Genomic DNA, 24,990 nt, shown 5'->3' on the forward strand with positions numbered 1-24,990 from the left:
CACGGGCTCTAGAGCACAGGCTCAGGAGTTGTGGCGCACGGGCTTAGTTGCTCTGCGGCATGTGGGATCTTCCCGGACCAGGGCTCGAACCCGTGTCCCCAGCATTGGCAGGCGGATTCTTAAGCACTGCGCCACCAGGGAAGTCCCTATATTCTTTATAGAATGCCTAAAGGAAACAATTCTGCCTGCTTTCAAAACCAAAGCAAAATACTTGAAAAAAAATGCCAAGTTAAGGAACTGAGTTAAATTCTACAGTTGTTACTTCGAAGGTCTATGAAAATCTTAGAAGAATGGGATAAGTATTCCTTTAACTACAACAGCTAATATTTGAGTACAAGAAATAAAGGAAATGAGCAATAGCTAAAGATTCATCACACTTCAAATTCACCCAGGATAGTGTTAGTTGGAATACTCCTACTATAGCCCAGAAGCTCAATTACAGTAATGTAGTCAAAAGAGGGAATTTTTCCTGGAAGTTAACTAGGATGTCTCCCACAGCTGTGGCAAGGGCAGAGTTGGAGATGATTTTCATAGACAACTAGAACAGGACTTCAAATAATGGATGCCCTGAATGCCCGTATCACTTACAGCCACTGAATCAATATTTCTGAAAACCAAGTCCAAAGTGTGAGCCTGCATATGGTTGAATAACAATGCTATTGAATTCACAGCCATGTAAGGTATCATATTAATGTTAAGGCATTGATTGAAAGAATGAGATCCTGAATATTAGGATGAAGCTGTTTGGGAAGATTCTGATAAAGCTGAGCATCTTAAATGTTCAAATTCTGCTGAGCCTTATATATCAGTCAGGATTTACACAGGGCAGTAAAACCACTGTGATTATTAAGAGAGCTTGTGGATAAGTCCACAGGGAGCTATTGCCTTTGGGTAGCACACCACCTCTGTGGGTCAGCTGCCAATGGAATGGTGGTGGACCTGGAGCCACTGTCGGTCAGGAGGGCCAGCACTCAGGTGGAAGAGCTGGATGTGGAATGGAAAAGAGCAAGGACAAGCACGACAACACCAGGCTCCTCTGTGTCTATCACTGCATCTGCGTGCAAAACCTCCAGGAAGAAATGGCCATCGCTTTACTTCCACCTCTCAATCTCACACAATTTCTTCCATGGACAAGCTCTCGCCTAGAACCATACAAAGAAGAGAATTCTGGGAAGGGCAGTTCCCAGAGTTAACCAAGTTGACAACAGAACAATACAACATATCTACTAGTCGACCAACCTTCCCAGTTTGCCCAAGACTATCCCAGTTTTAGCACTGCAAGTCCTGTACCCCAGGAAACCCCTCAGTCCTGGGCAAACCAAGATAGTTGGTCATCCTACCTTCCTTGCCAAAAGAGGCAGTCTTTGCTCTCTGTCTGAAAAAGTTGGCATCCTCTTGCCAAAGAACCTTTCATGATCTCTCTTGAGGTAGTCACCTAGCAGGAGAACAATGACCCACCCACCACCTCTTATTGCTTCTAAACTTAGAACTAGACTTAAATCCCAGCAGGCCCCAGAGACACGAACACTAAGTCAGACCCAAGAAGAGGTTCTGTACACACCACAAGAATTTCAAGATTTTGCCTTTTTGTATCTGCAAAACCTAGGTAAAGTGTAGTAGAAATCCTAAGACCAGAGCAGAAGAAAAGTAATGTTGGATTAATCCAAATTTATTGATATGGATACAGAGATTTTGGATGCAATGTGTTAAGCTTGAGTACCTGGGAATAACTAACAATTTCTTGTCTTGTTCCTGATCTTAGTGGAAATGGTTTCAGTTTTTCACCATTGAGGACGATGTTGGCTGTGGGTTGGTCATATACGTCCTTTATTATGTTGAGGAAAGTTCCCTCTATGCCTACTTTCTGGAGGGTTTTTATCATAAATCGCTGTTGAATTTTGTCAAAAGCTTTCTCTGCATCTATTGAGATGATCATATGGTTTTTCTCCTTCAATTTGTTAATATGGTGTATCACATGGTTTGATCTCCGTATATTGAAGAATCCTTGCATTCCTGGGATAAACCCCACTTGATCATGGTGTATGATCCTTTTAATGTGCTGTTGGATCCTGTTTGCTAGTATTTTGTTGAGGATTTGTGCATCTATATTCTTCAGTGATACTGGCCTGTAGTTTTCTTTGTGACATCTTTGTCTGGTTTTGGTATCAGGGTGTTGGTGGCCTCGTAGAATGAGTTTGGGTGTGTTCCTCCCTCTGCTATATTTTGGAAGAGTTTGAGAAGGATAGGTGTTAGCTCTTCTCTAAATGTTTGATAGAATTTGCCTGTGAAGCCATCTGGTCCTGGGCTTTTGTTTGTTGGAAGAGTTTTAATCACAGTTTCAATTTCAGTGCTTGTGATTGGTCTGTTCATATTTTCTATTTCTTCCTGGTTCAGTCTTGGAAGGTTGTGCATTTCTAAGGATTTGTCCATTTCTTCCAGGTTGTCCATTTTATTGGCATATAGTTGCCTGTAGTAATCTCTCATGATCCTTTGTATTTCTGCAGTGTCAGTTGTTACTTCTCCTTTTTCATTTCTAAGTCTATTGAGTCTTTTCCCTTTTTTTCTTGATGAGTCTGGCTAATGGTTTATCAATTTTGTTTATCTTCTCAAAGAACCAGCTTTTAGCTTTATTGATCTTTGCTATTGTTTCCTTCATTTCTTTTTCATTTATTTCTGATCTGATCTTTATGATTTCTTTCCTTCTGCTAACTTTGGGGGTTTTTTGTTCTTCTTTCTCTAATTGCTTTAGGTGTAAGGTTAGGTTGTTTGTTTGAGATGTTTCTTGTTTCTTAAGGTAGGATTGTATTGCTATAAACTTCCCTCTTAGAACTGCTTCTGCTGCATCCCACAGGTTTTGGGTCGTCGTGTTTTCACTGTCATTTGCTTCTAGGTATTTTTTTATTTCCTCTTTGATTTCTTCAGTGATCTCTTGGTTACTAAGTAGTGTATTGTTTAGCCTCCATGTGTTTGTATTTTTTACAGATTTTTTCCTGTAATTGATATCTAGTCTCATAGCGTTGTGGTCGGAAAAGATACCTGATACGATGTCAATTTTCTTAAATTTACCAAGGCTTGATTTGTGACCCAAGATATGATCCTGGAGAATGTTCCATGAGCACTTGAGAAGAATGTGTATTCTGTTGTTTTTGGATGGAATGTCCTATAAATATCAATTAAGTCCATCTTGTTTAATATATCATTTAAAGCTTGTGTTTCCTTATTTATTTTCATTTTGGATGATCTGTCCATTGGTGAAAGTGGGGTGTTAAAGTCCCCTACTATGATTGTGTTACTGTTGATTTCCCCTTTTATGGCTGTTAGTATTTGCCTTATGTATTGAGGTGCTCCTATGTTGGGTGCATAAATATTTACAATTGTTATATCTTCTTCTTGGATTGATCCCTTGATCATTATGTAGTGTCTTTCTTTGTCTCTTGTAATAGTCTTTGTTTTAAAGTCTATTTTGTCTAATATGAGAATTGCTACTCCAGCTTTCTTTTGATTTCCATTTGCATGGAATATCTTTTTCCAGCCCCTCAGTTTCAGTCTGTATGTGTCCCAAGGTCTGAAGTGGGTCTCTTGTAGACAGCATATAAATGGGTCTTGTTTTTGTATCCATTCAGCAAGCTTGTGTCTTTTGGTTGGAGCATTTAATCCATTCACGTTTAAGGTTAATTATCGATATGTATGTTCCTATTACCATTTTCTTAATTGTTTTGGGTTTGTTATTGTAGGTCTTTTCCTTCTCTTGTGTTTCCTGCCTAGAGAAGTTCCTTTAGCGTTTGTTGTAAAGCTGGTTTGGTGGTGCTGAATTCTCTTAGCTTTTGCTTGTCTGTAAAGGTTTTAATTTCTCCGTCAAATCTGAATGAGATTCTTGCTGGGTAGAGTAATCTTGGTTGATCCCTGAAAGTATAGTCTTAGGGAACAGGATTTAAAATACACAATGGAGGGGGGATTCCCTGGTGGCGCAGTGGTTGAGAATCCGCCTGCCAATGCAGGGGACACGGGTTCGATCCCTGGTCTGGGAAGATCCCACATCCTGCGGAGCAACTAAGCCCGTGCACCACAACTACTGAGCCAGCGTGCCACAACTATTGAAGCCCATGCGCCTAGAGCCCGTGCTCCACAACAAGAGAAGCCACCTCAGTGAGAGGCCTGCGCACTGCAGCAAGGAGTGGCCCCCGCTCACCGCAGCTAGAGAGGGCCCACGTGCAGTGGCAAAGATCCAAGGCAGCCAAAAATAAAATCTATTAAAATAAATAAATAAATAAATAAAAGACACAATGGAGGAAGGAAAGACATTTCCTAGAACCCAGAAGATCCTCTATTACACTTGTTTACAATGGAAAGTTAATGGAAAATTACAGCAAAACAATATAGGCATGACCATTATTGGCACACATCCTTTTAGAATGAAGGTTTGGGTCACCATCCAACCAACATGGTTAGTGAGGGCAAATGGAATATGAAATAGCTAGAGAAAGAAAGAAATTACAAATACCATCCATGATCACGTGGCAGGTGCAGAAATGAGGACTACAATAGTGTTATAGATATTCTTCCTGCTTTGTTATGAATATACCTGAATAGATTAACTTTTTTTTTTTTCCCCTCCCTTTCCCATTCCCATACGCTCTAATATAAGGTGTGTTACTTAGGGCTGACTCTATATCTCAGTACTTAGGTTTCAGGATATCAAAGACGGAATGTGACTCAGCTAGGGGAGTAAATAAATATCACCCAGAAATGAATAAAGTGCAATGTGAAACACAGTGTCTCCTCTTTTGGGGAGATGGTTAGTATGCTTTTAGTTTTGTAAGGGATCATTGCATCATGTAAGGTGGAAGCACAATGTCATTATCTTTATTTGGAAGTTAAATGGGGTTAAAATGGCAATGTATGTACGTCAGGCTGGCAAAGAGATGAACAGTGCTGGACTGTCCGTGGTCAACTGGTACCACCAACTACTTTTGTCTAGGGCAGAAAATTAAGTCTCCCATAATTCCCTTCCCTGTGTGGTTCTGAGTAAAAGGCTGCCAATGAGAGAAAATATGATTTTCTCTTTTATAAAAGAGATTTATAAAATGGAAATGAAGCAGAAGCCATTATTCTCAAGACACGCAGTGCTTCCACAGACCTCTCCTAAAGCTCCCACTTCATCCCCATGGCATGCCTCACAGGTCCTTCCTTAGGCTCCCTTACTGAGGTCCCACTTTGACAGCTAGGTGCAGTTCTGAGGGCTTCTCTGCAAACTCTGGCTTTCCACCCACTTCAGGCTTAAATCATTAATGCCTATTTTCCTGATCTTTCTATGACAGATTTATCAGTTCATTCTCTATTCTTCTTTTATATAAAATGTCCAGTATATGATAAAAATTTTCCAGACCCTCAGTTCTCCAGTTCTCCCATATTTGTGTAAGCCATAATTAACATATTAAACCCCTCACTCCTGTAATACTTACAGTAGCTCTCTTTCCCCAACTGAATGCAGACTGATACAGTAATAAAGTACTGCCGTAGCCACTGGAGCTCACTTCTGGGTGATGGAGCATTTCTCACATAAGGTAGAATCCCTATGAACTGGGCCATAACTTCAAATATTGTCTACAAGAGCTTCATATCAGGATACAGTATTTTTGGTTGAAGAAATATTCTTATTCCTATGTCTAAGATTTATTTTGCTAATAAAAATCATTTTATTAAACGCCTACTAATTCTCAAGTATTAAGTTTGGTGCTCAGCATACAAAATACATATGTGGTCCTTGCCTTTGAAAAGTCCTTAGTGTAAAAGAAGCAGCATATAATACAAACAATCATAGTATAGTGTGATAACTGCAAGAGCAAAGGCAGGCACAAAGTATAGTAGAAGGATCTGTGGCACAGAAGAGGTGTCATTTGAGCTGAGTCTTAAAGGACAAAGTTGTAAAATGAAGAAGAGAAGCAAGATAATCAAGGCAGGAAGAAGAGTAAATGCAAAGGTACAGAGGTATACAAATGTGCCAAAAGAATGAAAGGCAGGTAGTGGGGTGTGATTAGAAGGATAAAAAGAGATAAGGTTGAAAAGGAAGGTTGAAAGCAGAAGACAAAGAATCTTAATGCTATTCTGAGTTCCATTATGGTTATGAAGCAGGAGGTCTCAAAAGACCCAAAAGACCACTGCTCTCATCAAAACAATCAGAAAATACCAGACAAACTAAACTTCATACTATTCTTTAGAGCCATCAAAAAGCAGTGGATGCAAAGAAGTCTAAATGAACCCAATTCCAGAGAAGGATGAGTTCTTCAAAGGTGAGCAAAGAGCCCCTTTCTACCTTGAATCAACTGCCTACTGTGCATATAGGTAGGCAGAAAAGCAGGCCTACCAGAGGTGAAAGATTTTGCTGATGAGACAAAAAGGAGCTGAACTTTTAGTGGCAGTGTGGACTGGTATGATGGATCCAAATCTAGAAGAGCCCCAGGTGTAAAAATAAATCTCTTGGTCTAACAATTGTACCCCAAGGGCCTTTTGTTGAGTAAGTAACAGTGGGAGCAGAGCTAGAAAGGAGAGAGAGATAGCCCAATCTTTTATTTTAATACATTTATTTAATTATTTATTTTTGGCCACGTTGGGTCGTCATTGCTGTGCACGGGCTTTCTCTAGTTGTGGCGAGTGGGGGCTACTCTTCGTTGCGGTGCGCGGGCTTCTCATTGCGGTGGCTTCTCTTGTTGTGGAGCATGGGCTCTAGGGCACGCGGGCTTCAGTAGTGGTGGCGCACGGGCTTAGTTGCTCCACGGCATGTGGGATCTTCCCAGACCAGGGCTTGAACCCGTGTCCCCTGCATTGGCAGGCGGATTCTTAACCACTGCGCCACCAGGGAAGTCCGAGATCGCCCAGTCTTGTGTGGTCCTTAGCTTCCAGGGCCCTGCTGCAGTTGCAATCCAGAGGTGAAATAAATTAATTTAAGCTTCAACCCATCTCCCTGCCAGCTGTTATTTTTAAAAAGTCAAAGAAATCAACCTTTTATCTACAGCACACAGGAAACTGTGGGTTGGGCTAAAGGTCAAATCTCCATAATCTCGTTTAAATCCAGAAGTAAACTAATTAAAACTGTTGCTCAGCCACAGCTCCACCTTACACACTGAAATTTGAATGATCAGCCAATTACCCTAGCTGCCTGACAGAAAAAAGAATATGCCTTCTCTGGGAAAAATAAAGCAAAAATATTATCTAGGTTACTCTCTACTCTTCTTTTATACAAAAGGTCCAGTATGAAATCAAAACTTCTAAGACATGTGAAGAAGCAAATAAGTATAACTCATAATTAAGAAAAAAGGCCAAAAGAGAGACCCATGTATAAGAACTTTAAAATAATTATTATAAATATGTTAAAAGAATTTAGGGACTGCCCTGGTGGCACAGTGGTTAAGAATCCACCTGCCAATGCAGGGGACACAGGTTCGATCCCTGGTCCGGGAAGATCCCACATGCCACAGAGCAAGTAAACCCATGTGCCACAACTACTGAGCCTGTGCTCTAGGGCCCATGAGCCACAAGAGAAGCCACCGCAATGAGAAGCCTGCGCACCACAACGAAGAGTAGCCCCCGCTTGCCCAAACTAGAGAAAGCCCACACACAGCAATGAAGACCCAACACAGCCAAAAATAAATAAATGAGTAAATAAATAAGAATTTAGAGGAAAAGATGAACAGAATGGGTGGAGAGATGGAGGATTCCAGCAGAGAAATGGAAATTCTAGAACTGAAAAATAAACTATCTGAAATGAAGTCACTGGATGGGATTAATGGCAGACCAGACACAGAAGAAGAAAGGATCAATGAATTCAAAGATAGGTTAATTAAAAACAAATCAAACCTGAGGCCCAGACTAGAGATGGCAAAAGAGATGATCAGTGAATTTGGCACATTTTAGTCAAACTTCCAAAAACAGGAGATAAGAGAAAAGTCTTATTAGCAGCCCCGCTCCCAAAAAAACCCAAAAAACTATTACATTCATAAGAATTTTAGTTGACTTCCCATAAAAACAATGAAAGCCAATAAAATAACATATTCTAAGTGCTGAAAGTAAAACAAACAAACGAAACCCAAAAACCTGTCAACCTAGAACTCTATACTCAGCAAAATACTCTCATATAACGGAGAAATAATGACATTTTCAGATAAACAAAAGCTGAGAGAATTAGTAGCCAGCATACCCTTACTATAAGAAACACTAAAAGAATTTCATCAGGGTAAAAAGAAATGATTCCAGATGAAAATCTGAGTCTTCAGAAAAGATGAAAAAGACCATTTGTGGCTCACAGAAAAGTTTGCAGCTCCTGTCAGAGAGCAACTACCATAAACAAACAAATAAAAAAAGAGGTATAGCTAACAAGGCGAGCTAAGAGCCAATAGTGGAGATAAAATGAAATACTTAAACAAACTAGACTGATGCAAAAGAAGGCAGGAAAAAAGAAAGAAAGGGACAAAGACAGACGTCCAAATAGAAAACAAACAGCAAGGTGGTACATTTAAACCCAAACAGGTGAGTAATAACGTTACATGTAAGTAGATTAACTAGTCCATTTAAAGTCAGAGATTATGAGATTAACAAACAAGACCAGCTATATCCACTTATAAGCAACATACTTTAAATATAAAGGCACAGATTAAGAGAAACAGGACGGAAAAAAATATACCATGTACACTGTATGCATAAAAACAATGAAGTGGCTACGTTTACATCAGACAAACTAGACTTCCAGAGAGAAACATCAGAGATGATGAGAGACACTTCATAATGATGAGTTAATTCCTCAAGAATATATAAAAGGGTTTGCTCCTAATAATACTGATTCAAAACACATGAAGCAAAATTGACAGAAATAAAAAATAATCTTTTTCCAAAACTGATAAAATTAGACACCCCCTATCAATAAGAATTAGAAGATTTGAGCAACACTGTGAAACAACATGACTTAATTGATATTTATAGAATTCTGCAACAGCTGCAGAATACACATCCTCTCAAGTGACATGTGAGAACATATGCTGGCCATAAGGCAATTTTCAATATATTTCAAAGGACTGAAACCACACTGAGTCGTTCTCTAACCGTAAAGGAATTAACCTAGAAACAAACAATAAAAAGATCACCAGAAAATCTCCAAAGACCTGAAAAGTACATGCCATTCTAAGAAGTCTGGGCTCTACCCTATAGTACTAGTGGAGCTATTCAAGGTTTACGCAAGGGAATGATACATTCAGATATAATACATTCAGATTTGAACTTTTAAAAAATAACTTTCATTGAATATTTTAAAAATGTAGCAGAAGAATGACTGAACACACTCACATACACAAAGGGGAATAAACCATAATTCATGTAAAAAATGAGGAGAAACTGAACTAAGGTACCTGAAATAGGATTGAATCAAGGTATGTTCAAATGCAGAATCAAGGGGACTTGGTGACCAATTAATTACATGTGATCTTCAAAGCCAGTTAATCCTAACTAACTTTGATGACTAGACAAATAGGAATGCTACGTATGGAGACAGGAAAAACAGGGAGAAGCAGTTTCTGATGGGTACAGGAACTAGAAAACACAGGTGTGCATTACAGGCTCTCCCTTTAATGCAAGAACATCAATTCTAACTGCTGCAGCTTCTTACTGTTTGGTTCATGGATATAAACCAAATCCCCCTCCCAGCTCACTTAATTAATATTCAAGTTCCTTCTTGTTTGCTCTGTGGGTTCTGCACACTGATACGTGCTTTTCCATTTGACTATGTGCTCTTCTTTAGTACTGTCTAGTCTGGTTTTCAACTGGATATTGCATTCACACTTGGATCTGCTTTTCAGCTTACTCTCCGGGTTTAGTAACCAGGTCTTTGAACTGTTTTCTGGCTTGACCCACGTGTCCTGAGGACTCTGCTCCGCACAGCTGCTCACTGGCTCACAGACAACGCAAATACAGATAAACACAGCCTCATCCCACCCCTATTCTAGATTCTTGCTCAGTTTAGTGAACAATCCATCTAGCTTCTGCCTATCAAGGAACAACTTTGGACAATAAGTTCATGTGGACATTGAGTTTGAGGTCCTTGTGAATATCCAAGTGGAGAGATACAGAAAGCAGGTGGAAAAAAATGAGCCTAGGGCTCAGGAAAGAGACCCAGTAGGAGATAAAGATTTATGATCATCAGCAAATAGGTTGTAATCAAAATCACATGAGTGGATGAGCTTAAGGAGACTATAAAACAGAAGTCCTTAATCTGATAGGCTTTAGGGGCATCTATGAATCCACTGAAATTGTGGGTAAAATTCTGTGTATGTATGTGTCTGCATTTCTCAGATAGGGATCCATAAATTTCATCAGATTCTCAAAGGTCGATAACTCTAAAAAGATTAAAAACCTATGGGGGAGGGAGATGGCTAGAATGTAACCTAGAGGGCACTCCTTACTAAAATGTGCTACAATTGTGGGATTAGAGACCATGGTGGGAAAGGGTATGGAATCTGTGAGCATTTCATTTCCAATTTACCATCTGAGTCGCAGCAACCATGAAGCACATGATTTTCTATTCAAAATTGGGCAACATCTCCCCAAAATACACTGACTCAGACACCAGTACTTCTAGATTACCCAAAATTGTATGAAAACTTGAATTTTTAGGCCTAGAGCTTTGGATTCTATATTCCCAGTCAAAACGTGAATTTCTTCCCCACTCCCATCTCATAAATAAAGGGCACAATCTCCACAGCCACCTTCTTTCTCTGGAGTCCATCTCAGGTCACAGCTGACAATCGAAGATCACTTTTTAACCATTACTTTACGAAACTTCATGATCATCAATGCTGGATATATTAGCATCTGAGTTTTTACAGGCAAAAAGCTCTGAAAATATATAGTCCAACCCCATAAAACAAGGATGTCAGCTTGAATGCATTATCACAAAGTGCTCAAAAATGCAATTATAGTTCACACTTTATCTTTTTTTCCTCAAAATTATTTGTCCCTTTAGAGGTAGACAAAGATGGAGGGGAGGTTTATTCCAGTGTGCATTTCGAAACTCTTTCAAAAGCCACAAATGTGTATGAAACAAATTCTCTAGTCACAAGGATTCAAACCACAGCATTCTTCCCTACTTAACCACTCAAGCAAGCCAAGAATAATCTAGCTGGTCAACTCACATGTAGGAAAACTATAATGTCTACTACTTGGGGAACCTCTAAATATCACTTACACATGTACCTTGGTTTATAAAAACCATTTCAGTATTGTACAAAGGAGAAAGCTATGAATTACCAATTACCAAGAGATTAAAAAGGACTATGATAATGCACTGTATACTTTGCCTTTAGCAGAATGTAATTCACAAAACCTTAACACATATAAAACTTTTTTCAAACTTAAGAAATGTTTCATAGAAGAATATATACATATAGGTAATAACTGGAAAATGGTCAATTATATTAATCAATGAAACCTATTAAAATTAGCAAAAATCTAAAATAAAATTACCTATATTATGCTGGTAGTTCAAAAGAACAAAAAAAAATTTATCAACATATATCATGCACCTTAAAAAAATTTCAGATATTTTGACGTGGTTTAATTCCACTTTCATTAGTCTAGCCCTAAAAAAACCCCCACTAAAATGTAGTATGTGCAAAGATGTTCACTGTAGCACTATTTGTCAAACAGAAAATTGTAAACAGCAAAAGAAAAATGGTAAAATAAATTATAGAACATATACTAGGGATACATTTTATTTGTTTGTTCATTCATTCATTCACTTACTACTGTGTTTCATAAAGGATTTAAGGTGGCTCATAAAATGATTTATTTATACAACCATGAAAAATTATGTTTAAAAAGCATGTGCACAATGAGAAAATGCTCATGAATATTAAGTGGAAAGGGCTGAATACAAGATTGTGCATGTGCAAAAATGAGATGTAAGACAAGTATTCTTACCTTTGTTTAACAACATGCAAAGAAGAAAGAGAAATCCATCAAAATGCTAAAAATGCTATTTGTCTGGGTGGTAACATTATAGGTAAATTTTATTCTCTTATCTTTTTAATTTTATAAGTTTTATAAACTAAGTTTATATTTTTATAATAATGCTTGTATGTATGAAAAATATAAAAAGGATAAAGATTATTTTAAAAATAAAAAAAATCTGCCTCCATATATGATGGTTTATAAGAAAATAGCTCTTCATATATAGCCACTAATGACTTGAAAAAAGAAAACAAAAGTAATATCTAAGAGTAAAAAATCCACATGGAAATCAGCCTCATGAAATATAAGTTTGTTTGTCGATTAAAGGTATCAACAGAAGAACAGACTAAAGAGATGATATATTATAAGGCTGTGGGGAGGAGAGGACACTGACATAAAAAAAAAATACCAGAGAAAGGCAAGGAATTTTAATCTTGAAATCCAACAGCCTATCAGTGAACTTACGCTAACACGGTTGTCTTATTTAAACTGTAGTTTCAAAAAATACCACATCTATAGACAGAAAGTAGAATTGTGGTTGCCAGGGGCTGGAGGAAGGGGGAATGGGTAATGATTATGTAGTTTCAGTTTGGAAACATGAAAAAAGTCCTGGAGATGGATGGTGGTGACAGTTCTACAACAATACGAATGTACTGGACTGTACACTTATAAATTGTTAAAATGGTAAATTTTGTTATTTAAATTTTACCACAATAAAAAAAAATACATTAAGGTATGATTTGAAATAGATTATACAGGTAAGGTATATATTCAGATTTTTTGAGTTTTCAGCTTTTCTCAAATAAGATTATAAAGATATGAGCATAACTTATAAAAGAAGTAGTTGTAACTACACTTTAATAGTAACTTTCTCTCAATCAGAGGGTTGTTTATTGTACCTATGTAATAATTCTTCTCATGTAGCCAATGTTTAGTTTTCAAGTATCAAGAAATCATGCCTTATCTAAACAAAGGTTGAAAAGTAAAGTAGCCATTAGATTCAAAGTAAAAAGAAACTAGAAGTGAGGTCACTAATAATTCTGGTGTTTATGCAAATTTATGATAATCAGCTATAAGAATAAATCTTCCCAACAGTAAGCACCATTCTTAGAAATTGGGAAAAACAGATTAAAGAATTGTCCCCATAGTCCCTGGAAAGAGCCACAGTTATCCTTAAAATGCAGTGGAAGATTTCTGATGATAAAGCATTTTACAAATAGGATTTTTCTAATTTAAAATAATTTTCTGATCATAAAAAAGCAAGGAACAAAATCAGAAAAAACTTTTTAGGACCCCAATTCCATAACCAGTTTTCTCAATTCACTTTAAAAATCTCACTTACCCTTCTAGTGTTTTCAAGGATTTTGGGATCAGGTTTTCCATAGTTAGGTGGATTGGCATACGGGTCATATCCAAGTTTGGCAAGCATGGGTGCAATCACTGCCATGTCTTGTAAAACATCTGGAGGTATCTTCCCAACCCATTTTGATAGAGCTCCCACATTGACTGGCTTGATGACTTGGTCTGTAGATCTCTCCACTCTGAAAACAATATAATGTGAATAAACATGTATTTAGAATACTGAAAACAGTACTGGAAATTATTTTTGATGACTTTAAAAATTACAAGTCTCCAGATTATAAAAGCTATTGAGAAAGAGTGCATTTTTCAGGTTTGACATTACTTACTAGACTTTTTTTTAAATGTTCTCAATCTGACAGCAATTATTGGCAACCTCAGACTCCTAGAAATAGGAAAAATGGTCAGCTGAAAACATCTGCACAGAATGTATTGACACTTTAATTACAACATTCAGAAAAACATAACAAAGATAAGACTGCTTAGAAAAACAGCTGGTCAACTTACTTGAAATACATTAAAAAAAAACCCACAAATAAATAAGATGGCTTGATGAACGATGACTAGAGGAACAGAAAGATGGACAGATTATGTGATAAAGCAAATATAGCAAAATGTTAATTGTAGCTAGTGGGTATAATTCTTTCAGTTCTTTGTATGTTTGAAATTTTTCATAATAAAATATTGGGGGGAAAATAGTCAACTATAATCCACTTAGACTGCAAAATATTCATTTGTCCCATTTTTCTGTTGGTTTCCTAAAGAACCCTATTTTCTAAGGAAGAAAAAGGAGTGCTGTTTATGACTTTCGATATTACAAAATAAATGTGTTCTACCTCTTGACCTAGAAATTTACTTTAAGCTTATAGTGACACTATATTTGACTAAATAACTCATAATCTTAGGGTAAAATATGATCTAAAATGACATCTAGATTGAAATTGGATCTGAACTAGCAGATTTTGGCCAAATGACTATCAAACAAAAGTGCCTAAGAGAGTTTTACATCATAATACATTAGAAGTCATTCAAACACAGTATTCTAATAAAAGGTTAAAAAGACCTTTTTCTTTAAGTTTTCGATCTCTCACTGCAGATAACCATTATCTGATGAAGAATCCCTCAAAGGGTCTCCACTCCTTAAAAAATACACAAGAGAGGACTTCCCTGGAGGTGCAGGGGTTAAGAATCTGCCTGCCAATGCAGGGAACACGGGCTCGATCCCTGGTCTGGGAAGATCCCACATGCTGCGGAGCAACTAAGCCCGTGTGCCACAACTACTGAGCCTGCACTCTAGAGCCCGTGAGCCACAACTACTGAGCCTGCCGTGCCACAACTACTGAAGCCCACACGCCTAGAGCCTGTGCTCTGCAACAAGAAAAGCCACCACAATGAGAAGCACGCACACCACAACAAAGAGTAGACCCCACTCTTTCTTGACTAAAGAACATCCTGGTTTGTCCAGGACAGGTCCCGTTTATACCAATTGCCCCCAGCTTAATTATGAACAGCACATCCCACTCACATCCACAAATGTTCAAGTTTGTATGATGAATTATATGGTTACCCTATCCATATACCCTGCACACACCCAAAAACTAAGATGGTCCAAAACTGGACCCATCAACTTCTGCTCAAAATCTACTCCTCTTCATATACATTTTATCTTGATAAATGGCACCACCACCTATCTACAAGGCAAAACCAGAGATCTCAGATGGAACAGGGAGAAAGTAAGATCACTCCCAAGTTATCCAGTTCTAGAGACTCTATCTTTGAGTAGGAAAATCTCTCCTCCAGTCTTACTGCCACTAACCTTAGTTCATGTCACCATCATTTCTCACCCAGATTACTACAAAAGCCTCCTAATTTCCCTGCATTTAAGTAGTTGGCTTCCTTGCCCAACTATCTATCCTTCCACCAGACTGTAAGGAAGGTCTATGTTTTATTAATGTCACGTTCACCAGTATCTAGCATATTAACATATAATAGATGCCCAATAAATGTTTATTAAACTAATGAGTAAAAGCTTTTCATGGGGGAAAAAAACCCCTACAAATTTAGTTTATACAAACATGCTCAAGAAGTCAAGGATCATATATTAATAAGGAGATCAACTGCTACAAGATGAAATAACTAGGGACTTCCCTAGTGGTCCAGTGGTTCAGAATCCACCTTCCAATGCAGGGGACGTGGGTTCGATCCCTAGTCAGGGAACTAAGATCCCACATGCTGTGGGGCAACTAAGCCCACGCACCGCAACTACTGAGCCCGCGTGCTCTGGAGCCCGTGCGCCACCACTAGAGAGGAGGCCGCACACCGCAATGAAAGATCCCACGTGCCACAACTAAGACCCGACACAGCCAAATAAATAAATAAAAAGAAAATAAAAATATCTAGTATATAACCAAACATACTTTATAAAAAAAAAAAGATGAAATAACTAGAGAACATCCAAGTGCTGAACTGCGTGATATTTACTGTGGGTGCACTAGGAGTGTTAGAGAATGGGAGTCACATCTGCAGAGATAAACATCTCGAGAAAAAAATGCTTTATAGTAAACAAAAAATAATAATTTCTGTTCATTCTATGTCAGGTACTTTGCATATGATATCTACTTTAATCCTTGAAACATCCTTAAGAGAAATATTATCAGTCCCTATTTTTCAACTGTGTTAACTGAGACCCATAAGTGATTTAGCCAAAGTCACACAGTCTGAAAATAATGGAGGTAGAATTTGAACCCACGTCTGTCTGACTCCAAAGCATCTGCTTTACCCAGTTTCTCTTACTGCCGTCCTATTGACGTCAAATCACATCTTGATTTTTACATTCTATGCTTCCCTGAAAACCTTGGCCTCTTTTTCTATACTGCATAGACTAAGTGGTTTTGCCACAGTGATAACATACTACACATGTAATAGGTATATACAGGGCTGTGCCGGTAACACTTAACAACCTGATCTCTGAGAAGGGAAAGGTCATAATTTGTAGCATTTACTGATGACCAATGGTGTAAATACTCCCACCATGGCTGATTTCAAGCTACCAACATGATGTCATTGACCACAGAGTTGAGAAGAGATGCACAAAAATGTGTTCACTGTAGCTGGCTCAATCCAGCTCCAGCAGACCACTGGATATCTATAGGGTCACAATCTCTTGTCCCAAATTCTGAAATCCAAAAACTAAACATTTTCCTGTAACTCATGTGGCAGCAAAACATAACCTGAACTGACAGGAATCTATTTATAGTCTTTATTCTTCTTGGCATAAACAATCATACTCTTTAATGCAGAAATACTGATGTCCTTGATTACAGAGTGCTGACCCAGAACAAACAGAGGATGTTATATAATATGTGTTATGTACATCATATGACCTTTCTAGAATCCAAAAATTTTGAATTCTGAAACATATCTGTGTTAAGCACTGAAGTCACACATAGGGTCTCGTATGTCGTGTTTGGGAAGTTGGGAATGATAGAAGGGTTTTAATCACAGGACTGACAAGACTAGATTGTTCTTATCTGCATTCAATGTTGATAACTATGGGGAGAGTAGATTGAAGGATGGGGTAACCAGGGTCAGAAAAACCAGTAAAGACGTTCAACTATATATTGAAAGAATTGAGAAATGATTAAAGCTTCAACTACAGCAAATGACATAGAGATGGAAAGAAAAAACCTCCATCGATTTGTTTTTTTTTTTAAAATAAATTTATTTATTTATTTATTTATTTTTGGCTACATTGGGTCTTCGTTGCTGCGCGTGGGCTTTCTCTAGTAGTTGTGGCGAGCGGGGGCTACTCTTCATTGCAGTACGCGGGCTTCTCATTGCAGCGGCTTCTCTTGTTGTGGAGCACGGGCTCTAGGCACGCAGGCTCAGTAGTTGTGGCACACGGGCTTAGTTGCTCCGCGGCATGTGGGATCTTCCTGGACCAGGGCTTGAACCCGTGTCCCCTGCATTGGCAGGTGGATTCTTAACCACTGTGCCACCAGGGAAGACCCCGTAGATTTGTTTTTAATTGATCAGACTTAGTGGCCAATTAGATATGGGGAGGAGAGAAAGGAGTCTAGATGAATTCATATTTGACTTGAAGGACTGAATGGACAGTGTTTTCATTCATTACAATAGCATGGAGAAAATGCATAAGTATTGTTGCTTAGTTTTGTTTCAGATGTAGGGAACAAAGGAAAAGAGGTAAATTGATAGTAGTAAGGAACTTACCAAAAGTCTAAAGGAAAATTAGAGTTGACTAAGAGATTGAAATGTAGTATGTGCTCAGTAAACAATAGCTAGTATTATTTTTGCATCCAGAATATAGCACCAGTTCAGAAGAAAAATTAAAACCATTATTTATCATGATGATTGATTTAAAGATAAAGTCCAACCATCTCTTCTCTGAAAGAGATAGAATTCTAAAATGAAAAGGCTTTTTGTTATGTAACCACTGAGTCACAAGATTCACTAGTAGCAAATGCAGTTGCCATGGACTCCTTAGGGGGAAGAACTTGGGAAGGCGTACTGCCTATCAATCAGGTGTTTCTCTTTAAGGCAGCAGTAATGGCATTTTATATTGATTGAGCATAAAATTCATATTAAATACTTTTTGAATACCCACTATGGGTCAGGTCAAGTGTCAGATACTAAGTATGCAAAGATGAACATGACTAGGTCATGGCCTTCCTCTCAAGAAGCTCAGAGTCCAGTAAGAGAGATAAGCATACACATGATTAATATGCAGCATGATAAATGTGACGACAGAGGTTAGAAACCATATTATGGCAATGCAGATGACAGAACTAGGTCATTCCTCTCCTAGGGTGACATGAGTCAGCGTAAGTTACCAAGTAGCTAAGGTAAAGGTTAGTAATCTATGAGTCACAGGGCAAATCCAGTCCTACTGCCTGTTTTTGTCTGGCCTTCAAGCTAAGAATGGCTTTACATTTCTAAATGTTTTTTAAAAAAATCAAAAGAATAATATTTTAAACACATGAAAATCATATGGAATTCAAATTTCTATGTCACAAAGTGGTTTTTGTTTTTTTTTTTTTTTTTTTTTGGCCATGCCATGCAGCATGCAGGACCTTAGTTCTCCAACCAGGGATTGAACCCGTGCCCCCTGAACTGGGAGCACAGAGCCTCAACCACTGGACCACCAGGGAAGTCCCAAAAAGGGTCTTTTCTTTCTGGCTGCACGGTATGTGGGATCTTAGTTCCTGGACCAGGGGTTGAACCCGCGCCCCCTACAGTGGAAGCGGGGATTCTTAAAGTTAAAACACAGAACACAAAAGATGAACTTTAAATGGCATATAGAAAAGGGACTGACAATTAGACTGACAGCAGATTTTTCAACAGCAACAACTACAACTAGTGGACAGTGGAATAATACCTTCAAAGTACTAAGAGAAAATCACTGCCAACCCAGACTGAATAGAACAAAAATAATCTTCCAAAAATTAAAGATTTTTCAAATAAATCTTAGAATAAAATAAAAATCCTAAGTCCATACTATGCACAAATGTAAGCAGCAAAAACTGAACAAAACCCCATCTTTTAGGCAAAAAATAATTGGGAAAAGGGACCACTGGAATCTAAAGAGTATTATAAGAAACATCCTCATTATTTTTGACAGATTTCTCTCACCTCTTTGCCCTAATGGTGGCACCCAGCATGCAGAAATGCACAGTGACAGTGCAGGCAGCTAAAACGCTGAGTGAAAGCCCTACTTCTGGCCAGAATAACGAGAAATGTAGCCTCTGGGAGCCAGGGAGCGTTAGGGAGAAATCAAGGGAAAGAGAGAGCCAGACAAGACGGGAATAAAGACACAGGCCTACTAGAGAATGGACCTGAGGATATGGAGAAGGGGAAGGGTAAGCTGTGACAAAGTGAGAGAGTGGCATGGACACATATACACTACCAAACGTAAAACAGATAGCTAGTGGGAAGCAGCCGCATAGCACAGGGAGATCAGCTCGGTGCTTTGTGACCACCTAGAGGGGTGGGATAGGGAGGGTGGGAGGGAGGGAGACGCAAGAGGGAAGAGATATGGGAACATATGTATATGTATAACTGATTCACTTTGTTATAAAGCAGAAACTAACACACCATTATAAAGCAATTATACTCCAATAAAGATGTTAAAAAAAAAAGTGAACTTTGTTAAAATGATATTATATAAAATGAAAAAAATAAACTGAAAAAAAAAAAAGAGAGCCAGAGAACATGTTCCATAATTTTGCATATGAATCAGCACAACTTCCAACTCACACCTGGGAAAGACTGAAGGAAGCACAGCAAAGGCTTTGAGAATTAAACTATGAAATAAACTGCCACCAACGCTCCAAACTCATAAATGATTTGTGAATGAGAAAAACCCAAAGCAGCATAGCAAAGTCTGAAAACTAAACTGATACTGGAAACACTGTTCACAGAAGGAGACACAAACTTGTGGTTTAGAAACTAACCAGCTTGATTACCCACCACAACAGAAAAATCTTCATTCACCAGAGGATTCTAGCAGGACTCAGAGACTCAAAACATAACTCCAAAAATACTCAGATACAGAGAACCAAGAAAATGTGATCTAATATTGAGGGAAAAGACAATCAAAAGATGCACGGGAGGGAACACTCTCTAAGTAATTTATAAGGCCAGCATAACTATGTAACAAAACTGAAACCGCATACCTCACATTGGGACTTGAACCCACGGGCCGGGACTCGAACCCAGCCAAAACCCAGATTGCGACTTGAAGCCACGGTCTTGTAATTAGAATCACTAACCTGGTGTCAGGACTTACTGAGGCTCAGGTTCTTTATGTCTCAGTGCAGAAGGAATTCAGCAAGAGGCAAAGTGATAGACAAGGAGTAGCTTTATTAATATAGGACGCTTGCGAGGGATACAAGCAGGCAGGCAAGGGGGCTCTGCCCCAAGAATTAAGCGGGCTACATTTTTATAGTCAAAGGAAAGTGGGGAGGGGGAAAGGACCACCTTCTTCCTCATTCTTTGAGTAGACGTTAGGCTTACTTACATCATTAGCTCCTCCTTCTCATCAGGCAAGAGAGTGTTTGACTCTATAAGGTCAAACTAGGACTATCATGGTGCTTATTCAAATCAGCAGAAGGGTGGTAACATATACTAAAATACATTAAATCATCACAGATTTCAGTATAATGAGGGTCTTCTCCTTTGGAATGCTACCTTTCCCTTACATTCTTGTCCTTGATCCTAAGGATATTATCTTGCTGGACTCAACCATTAACTTACAATGGTCTCAAAAATAAAACAAGACAAAAACTTACAGTGGTCTCCCAAAGTTCCCTAAGGTTCCCTCTCTATCTATAATCCCCTAGTGGGATTTCTAAAACTACCTGTGTAACTATCCTACTCTATCCCTATCAAAACCAGACATAGAGTATAGGAATAATAAAAATTACAGGTATCACTCATGAAATATATATAAAAATCCTAAACCAAAAGTTAGCATATCAAATCCAGCACTAATTATCAGATGATAATTAGTGCTCCACTAAGTTGGAGTTTTTCCAGAAATTCAAGGTTAAATCAACATTACAAAATCTATTCATGTAACTTACATTAGTAGCTTAAAAGGAGGAAAAAAAGTCATATAACTACTTCAATTAGATAAATTAACCTCTGCGGTAGGCTGCTCCTAAATGGCTCTTAATAATTCAGTCACACAGAGTCCTTTAAACAAATTAAGGGTGTGCCTCACAGATCCTCTCAATTTAACAATAAGTCCTCTAGGAAGCTTAAGCACATTGTCCCTTAGCCATCTCAGCAGGAGCCCAAAGCAAAGAACGGTTTATCTCAAAGAGATTTGTGGGTAAAATTATTATCCAAATGGAATGAACCCCAGTGAGATTTACAGAGCACCCACAACGTTTTTGAGAAGTTTATCAGCAGCCACATTGCCAACTTGGACTGAAAGGGACAGAAACAGTACAAAATGGAAAGACACATTGGATTCCCAAAATTCTTCTGGCAGGAAGTAGACAGATAAAACCACATAGCTACAAAATATGTGCTATCTTTCATGAAAAAGGAAGGATCACTCAAGAGCCCAAAGGGCAGAGCTGAGAGACATGGAAAATAATTCCTAAATTACTTACATTTGACTGAGACCTGATCAAAGAATGTCTAATATTTTCCCAGATGGATTTCAGAATTGATATGAATCAACGACACCTTTTTTTCCCCCCTATTTGCCTTCATTTTAAATGTCTATTGTCCTATGCCTGTTCCATCACTGTATAGTGGCATTGGGGGTGGAGTGGGGACATAACTTGTACCTTTAGTGCTACAGATCTTTTCTATTCAAGGACTTATATTTAAGGAACTACATCCAGAAGCTCCATCCACAACTAGACCTGATTTAGATGGCAAGATGAAGGACTTTGAGCCTGTAATAGGATGAGAATTTTGGGACATGGGGAGGGGGGAAATGTATTTTGCATATGAGTCATTGGCAGCCTAAGAGCAGACTGATTGGCTGCTTCTAAAATGGTACCCAAGAGGGACTTCCCTGGTGGCAGAGTGGTTAAGACTCCACGCTCCCAGTGCAGGGGGCCCAGGTTCAATCCCTGGTCAGGGAACTAGATCCCACATGCATGCCACAACTAAGAGTTCACATGCCACAACTAAGGATCTGGCGAGCTGCAACTAAGGAGCCCACTGGCCACAACTAAGGAGCTGGAAAAACACAACTAAGACCTAGCACAACCAAATAAATAAGTAAATAAATAAAATATTAAAAATAATAATAAATAAATAAAATAAATTTAAAAATAAAATGGTACCCAAGATTCCCAACTCCTGTATTCCTTCATGTAATCTCCTCCCCTTGATTGTAGCTAGACCTAGGGACTTGTTTCTAATGAATATGGCAGAAGTGATAGGATGTCACCTGAAGATTAGGTTAAGAAGATGTGAATTCCGTCTTGCTCACTTTCCCTGGCTCTTCTCATTTGCTTGCTCTGATTAAGTCAGCTGCTGTGTTGTGACTAGCCATACAGAGAAAGCTTCAGGGCAGGGAAGTGAGGTCCTCCATCCAACACCCATGAGGAACTGAATCCTGCCCAAAACCACATGAGCTGGGAAACAGTCCCCTATCAGTTAAGCCTTGATTGCAGCCTGTAAGAGATTCTGAGCTAGGAGACTCAGCTAAGACAAGCCCATATTCCCAACCCACCGAAACTATGATAAAATACATGTTTGCTATTTTAAGCAAACACTAAAGTCACTACATTTTGAGGAGCTTCCAGGTTGGTGAACATATCCACATGTCAGGAGGATGGAGCACCCTTGTTTCATGGGGCCAGAAGCTTCTGTCTTGGGACCCTTCCAGACCTCGCCCTACATACTTCTTCATCTGTATCCTTTCTAAGAATGGCTCCAGATTTTCTTTCTTAAATGCAGCCTTTTAAATGAGAAATAAGCCAAGACTCAAAGTGACAGAGTGACTTCTGTAGGCTCATACTGCTTATAAGAGGCAGAGCTGGGATTCAAACCCAGGACTATCCCAGTAAGAAACCAAAATCTTAACTATCTTACTCACTGAATATGTCTTCGCAGGAGCTAATTTTAATGTAGATTACAATCAGAATTTTTTTTCTAAATGTCTGATTTAAAACTGTTAATGTCTACTTTTAATGAAATAAATGATTCATTAATTATTTTTTTAAAAGATGGAATGGGGGGGCTTCCCTGGTGGCGCAGCGGTTGAGAGTCTGCCTGCCAATGCAGGGGACGCGGGTTCGAGCCCTGGTCCGGGAAGATCCCACATGCCACGGAGCAACTGGGCCCGTGAGCCACAATTACTGAGCCTGCGCGTCTGGAGCCTGTGCTCCGCAACAAGAGAGGCCGCGATAGTGAGAGGCCCGCGCACCGCGATGAAGAATGGCCCCCGCTTGCCGCAACGGGAGGAAGCCCTCGCACAGAAACGAAGACCCAACACAGCCATAAGTAAATAAATAAATAAATTAAAAAAAAAAATTAAAAAAAAAAAAAAAAAGATGGAATGGGGAATTCCCTGGCGGTCCAGTGGTTAGGACTCTGTGGTCTCACTGCCAATGGCCCAGGTTCAATCCCTGGTTGAGGAACTAAGATCCCGCAAGCCGTGAGGCAAGGCCAAAAATAAAAAAAATAAAAGATGGAATGATATAATGTCCTGGATTTGCTTTAAAATAATTCAAGAGTAGGGGAAGGGAGAAAGTTAAATGAAACACTGTTGCCCTATATTGATCATTGTTGGCAGTCATACATATACCATTCTTTTGAATATTTTTGTACTTGAAAATTTTCACAATAAAGAAAAAACTTATCTTAAGGTTTCTCAGCCTTGGCACTATTTACATTTTAAGTTGGATAAATTCTTTGTTGTGGGGCTTGTCCTGTGCATTGTAGGAGGTTTAGCAACATCCCTGGTCTCTACCTATTAAATGCCAGCAGTGCAACCACCCCACCATTGTGACAACCAAAAATATTTCCAGACATTGCGAAATGTCCCCCAGGAGAGCAAATTGGCCCCAGTTGAGAACCACTGCTTTAAAACAAGGTTGCTTGTTATTATAAGTCCTAGCCTAGACAAAACCACAAAACATTAGGAAAGCTGCAGGACATAAATATATACAAAAGTCAATTGTATTTTGATACAAGAGTAACTAACAGAAACTTTAAAAACAACAAATTATACAGGGGAATTCCCTGGCAGTCCAGTGGTTAGGACCCGGAGCTTTCACTGCGGGGGGCCGGGTTCAATCCCTGGTCGGGGAACTAAGATCCCGTAAGCTGTGAGGTACGGCCAAACACAAACAAAAAATTATTTGAAAAAAACCACATTATTCACATTAACAGCAAAAAGGTACTCAAAAATTAATCAAAAGAAGTACAAGACTTTTATGAAGAACATAATAAAATATCATCAAAAGATGTTGAAGACCTAAATAAATGGAGAAGCATACTGTGTTATGGATAGGAAGGCTTAATATTGATATAATGATAGCTATCCTTCTCAAAATTACCTACAAATTCAATGTAAATTTAATCATTAATAAATCATGCTTAAATAGAAAACTGAGTAATTAAGGGCTAAAAATAGCCAAGACATTCCAAGAGAAGAACTAAGCAGGAGGCTTGCCCTACTGGATATTAAGACATTTTGTAAAACTATAGTAAATAAAATAGAGTATAACTATGTTATATTTCACTAACAGAAAAATGCATATATGGAAACTTAATATTTAACCTAGCAGGTACTGCAGGTGGCTAGGGAAAAAGAGACTATTCCATAAAGAGCTCTGGGGAACCAGACATCCATATGGAAAAAAAATTAAAGATGGATCTGTACCCTCACACACAAAAAATAAATTTCATATTGATCAATAAATTTCAGATTGATTAACATGAAAGGAAAATTCTTCAAGTTTTAGGAAAAAATGTGGGAGACTATTTTTGACCTTAGGGTAAGGAAAGATTTCTTTACAAAACACAAAGTTCAAACCATAAGGGAGAGGCTGAACCAAGATGGCGGAGTAGAAGGATGTGCTCTCACTCCCTCTTATGAGAACACCAGAATCACAACTAGCTGCTGGACAATCATCGACAGGAAGACAC

The 24,990-nt window shown here is 38.6% G+C and overlaps 1 protein-coding gene across 7 annotated transcripts in view; it reads right to left on the reverse strand.

Moving 5' to 3' along the window:
* The window catches only part of TPST1 (tyrosylprotein sulfotransferase 1), a 115,876-nt gene that overhangs the window by 41,187 nt on the left and 49,699 nt on the right, over nucleotides 1-24,990 (reverse strand). For 5 of the 7 annotated variants that reach the window (XM_057530042.1, XM_057530043.1, XM_057530041.1 and 2 more), the window contains one exon: nucleotides 13,334-13,532. In XM_057530042.1, the coding sequence (XP_057386025.1) occupies nucleotides 13,334-13,532 (199 nt within the window). Of the gene's footprint in view, nucleotides 1-6,716; nucleotides 6,908-13,333; nucleotides 13,533-13,679; nucleotides 13,736-24,990 lie in introns of those variants that run through there. The other 2 variants (XM_057530044.1, XM_057530045.1) reach the window with 2 other exon arrangements.

The sequence above is a fragment of the Balaenoptera acutorostrata genome, chromosome 15 (assembly GCF_949987535.1).
Source record: "Balaenoptera acutorostrata chromosome 15, mBalAcu1.1, whole genome shotgun sequence".
Classification (NCBI taxonomy): domain Eukaryota; kingdom Metazoa; phylum Chordata; class Mammalia; order Artiodactyla; family Balaenopteridae; genus Balaenoptera; species Balaenoptera acutorostrata.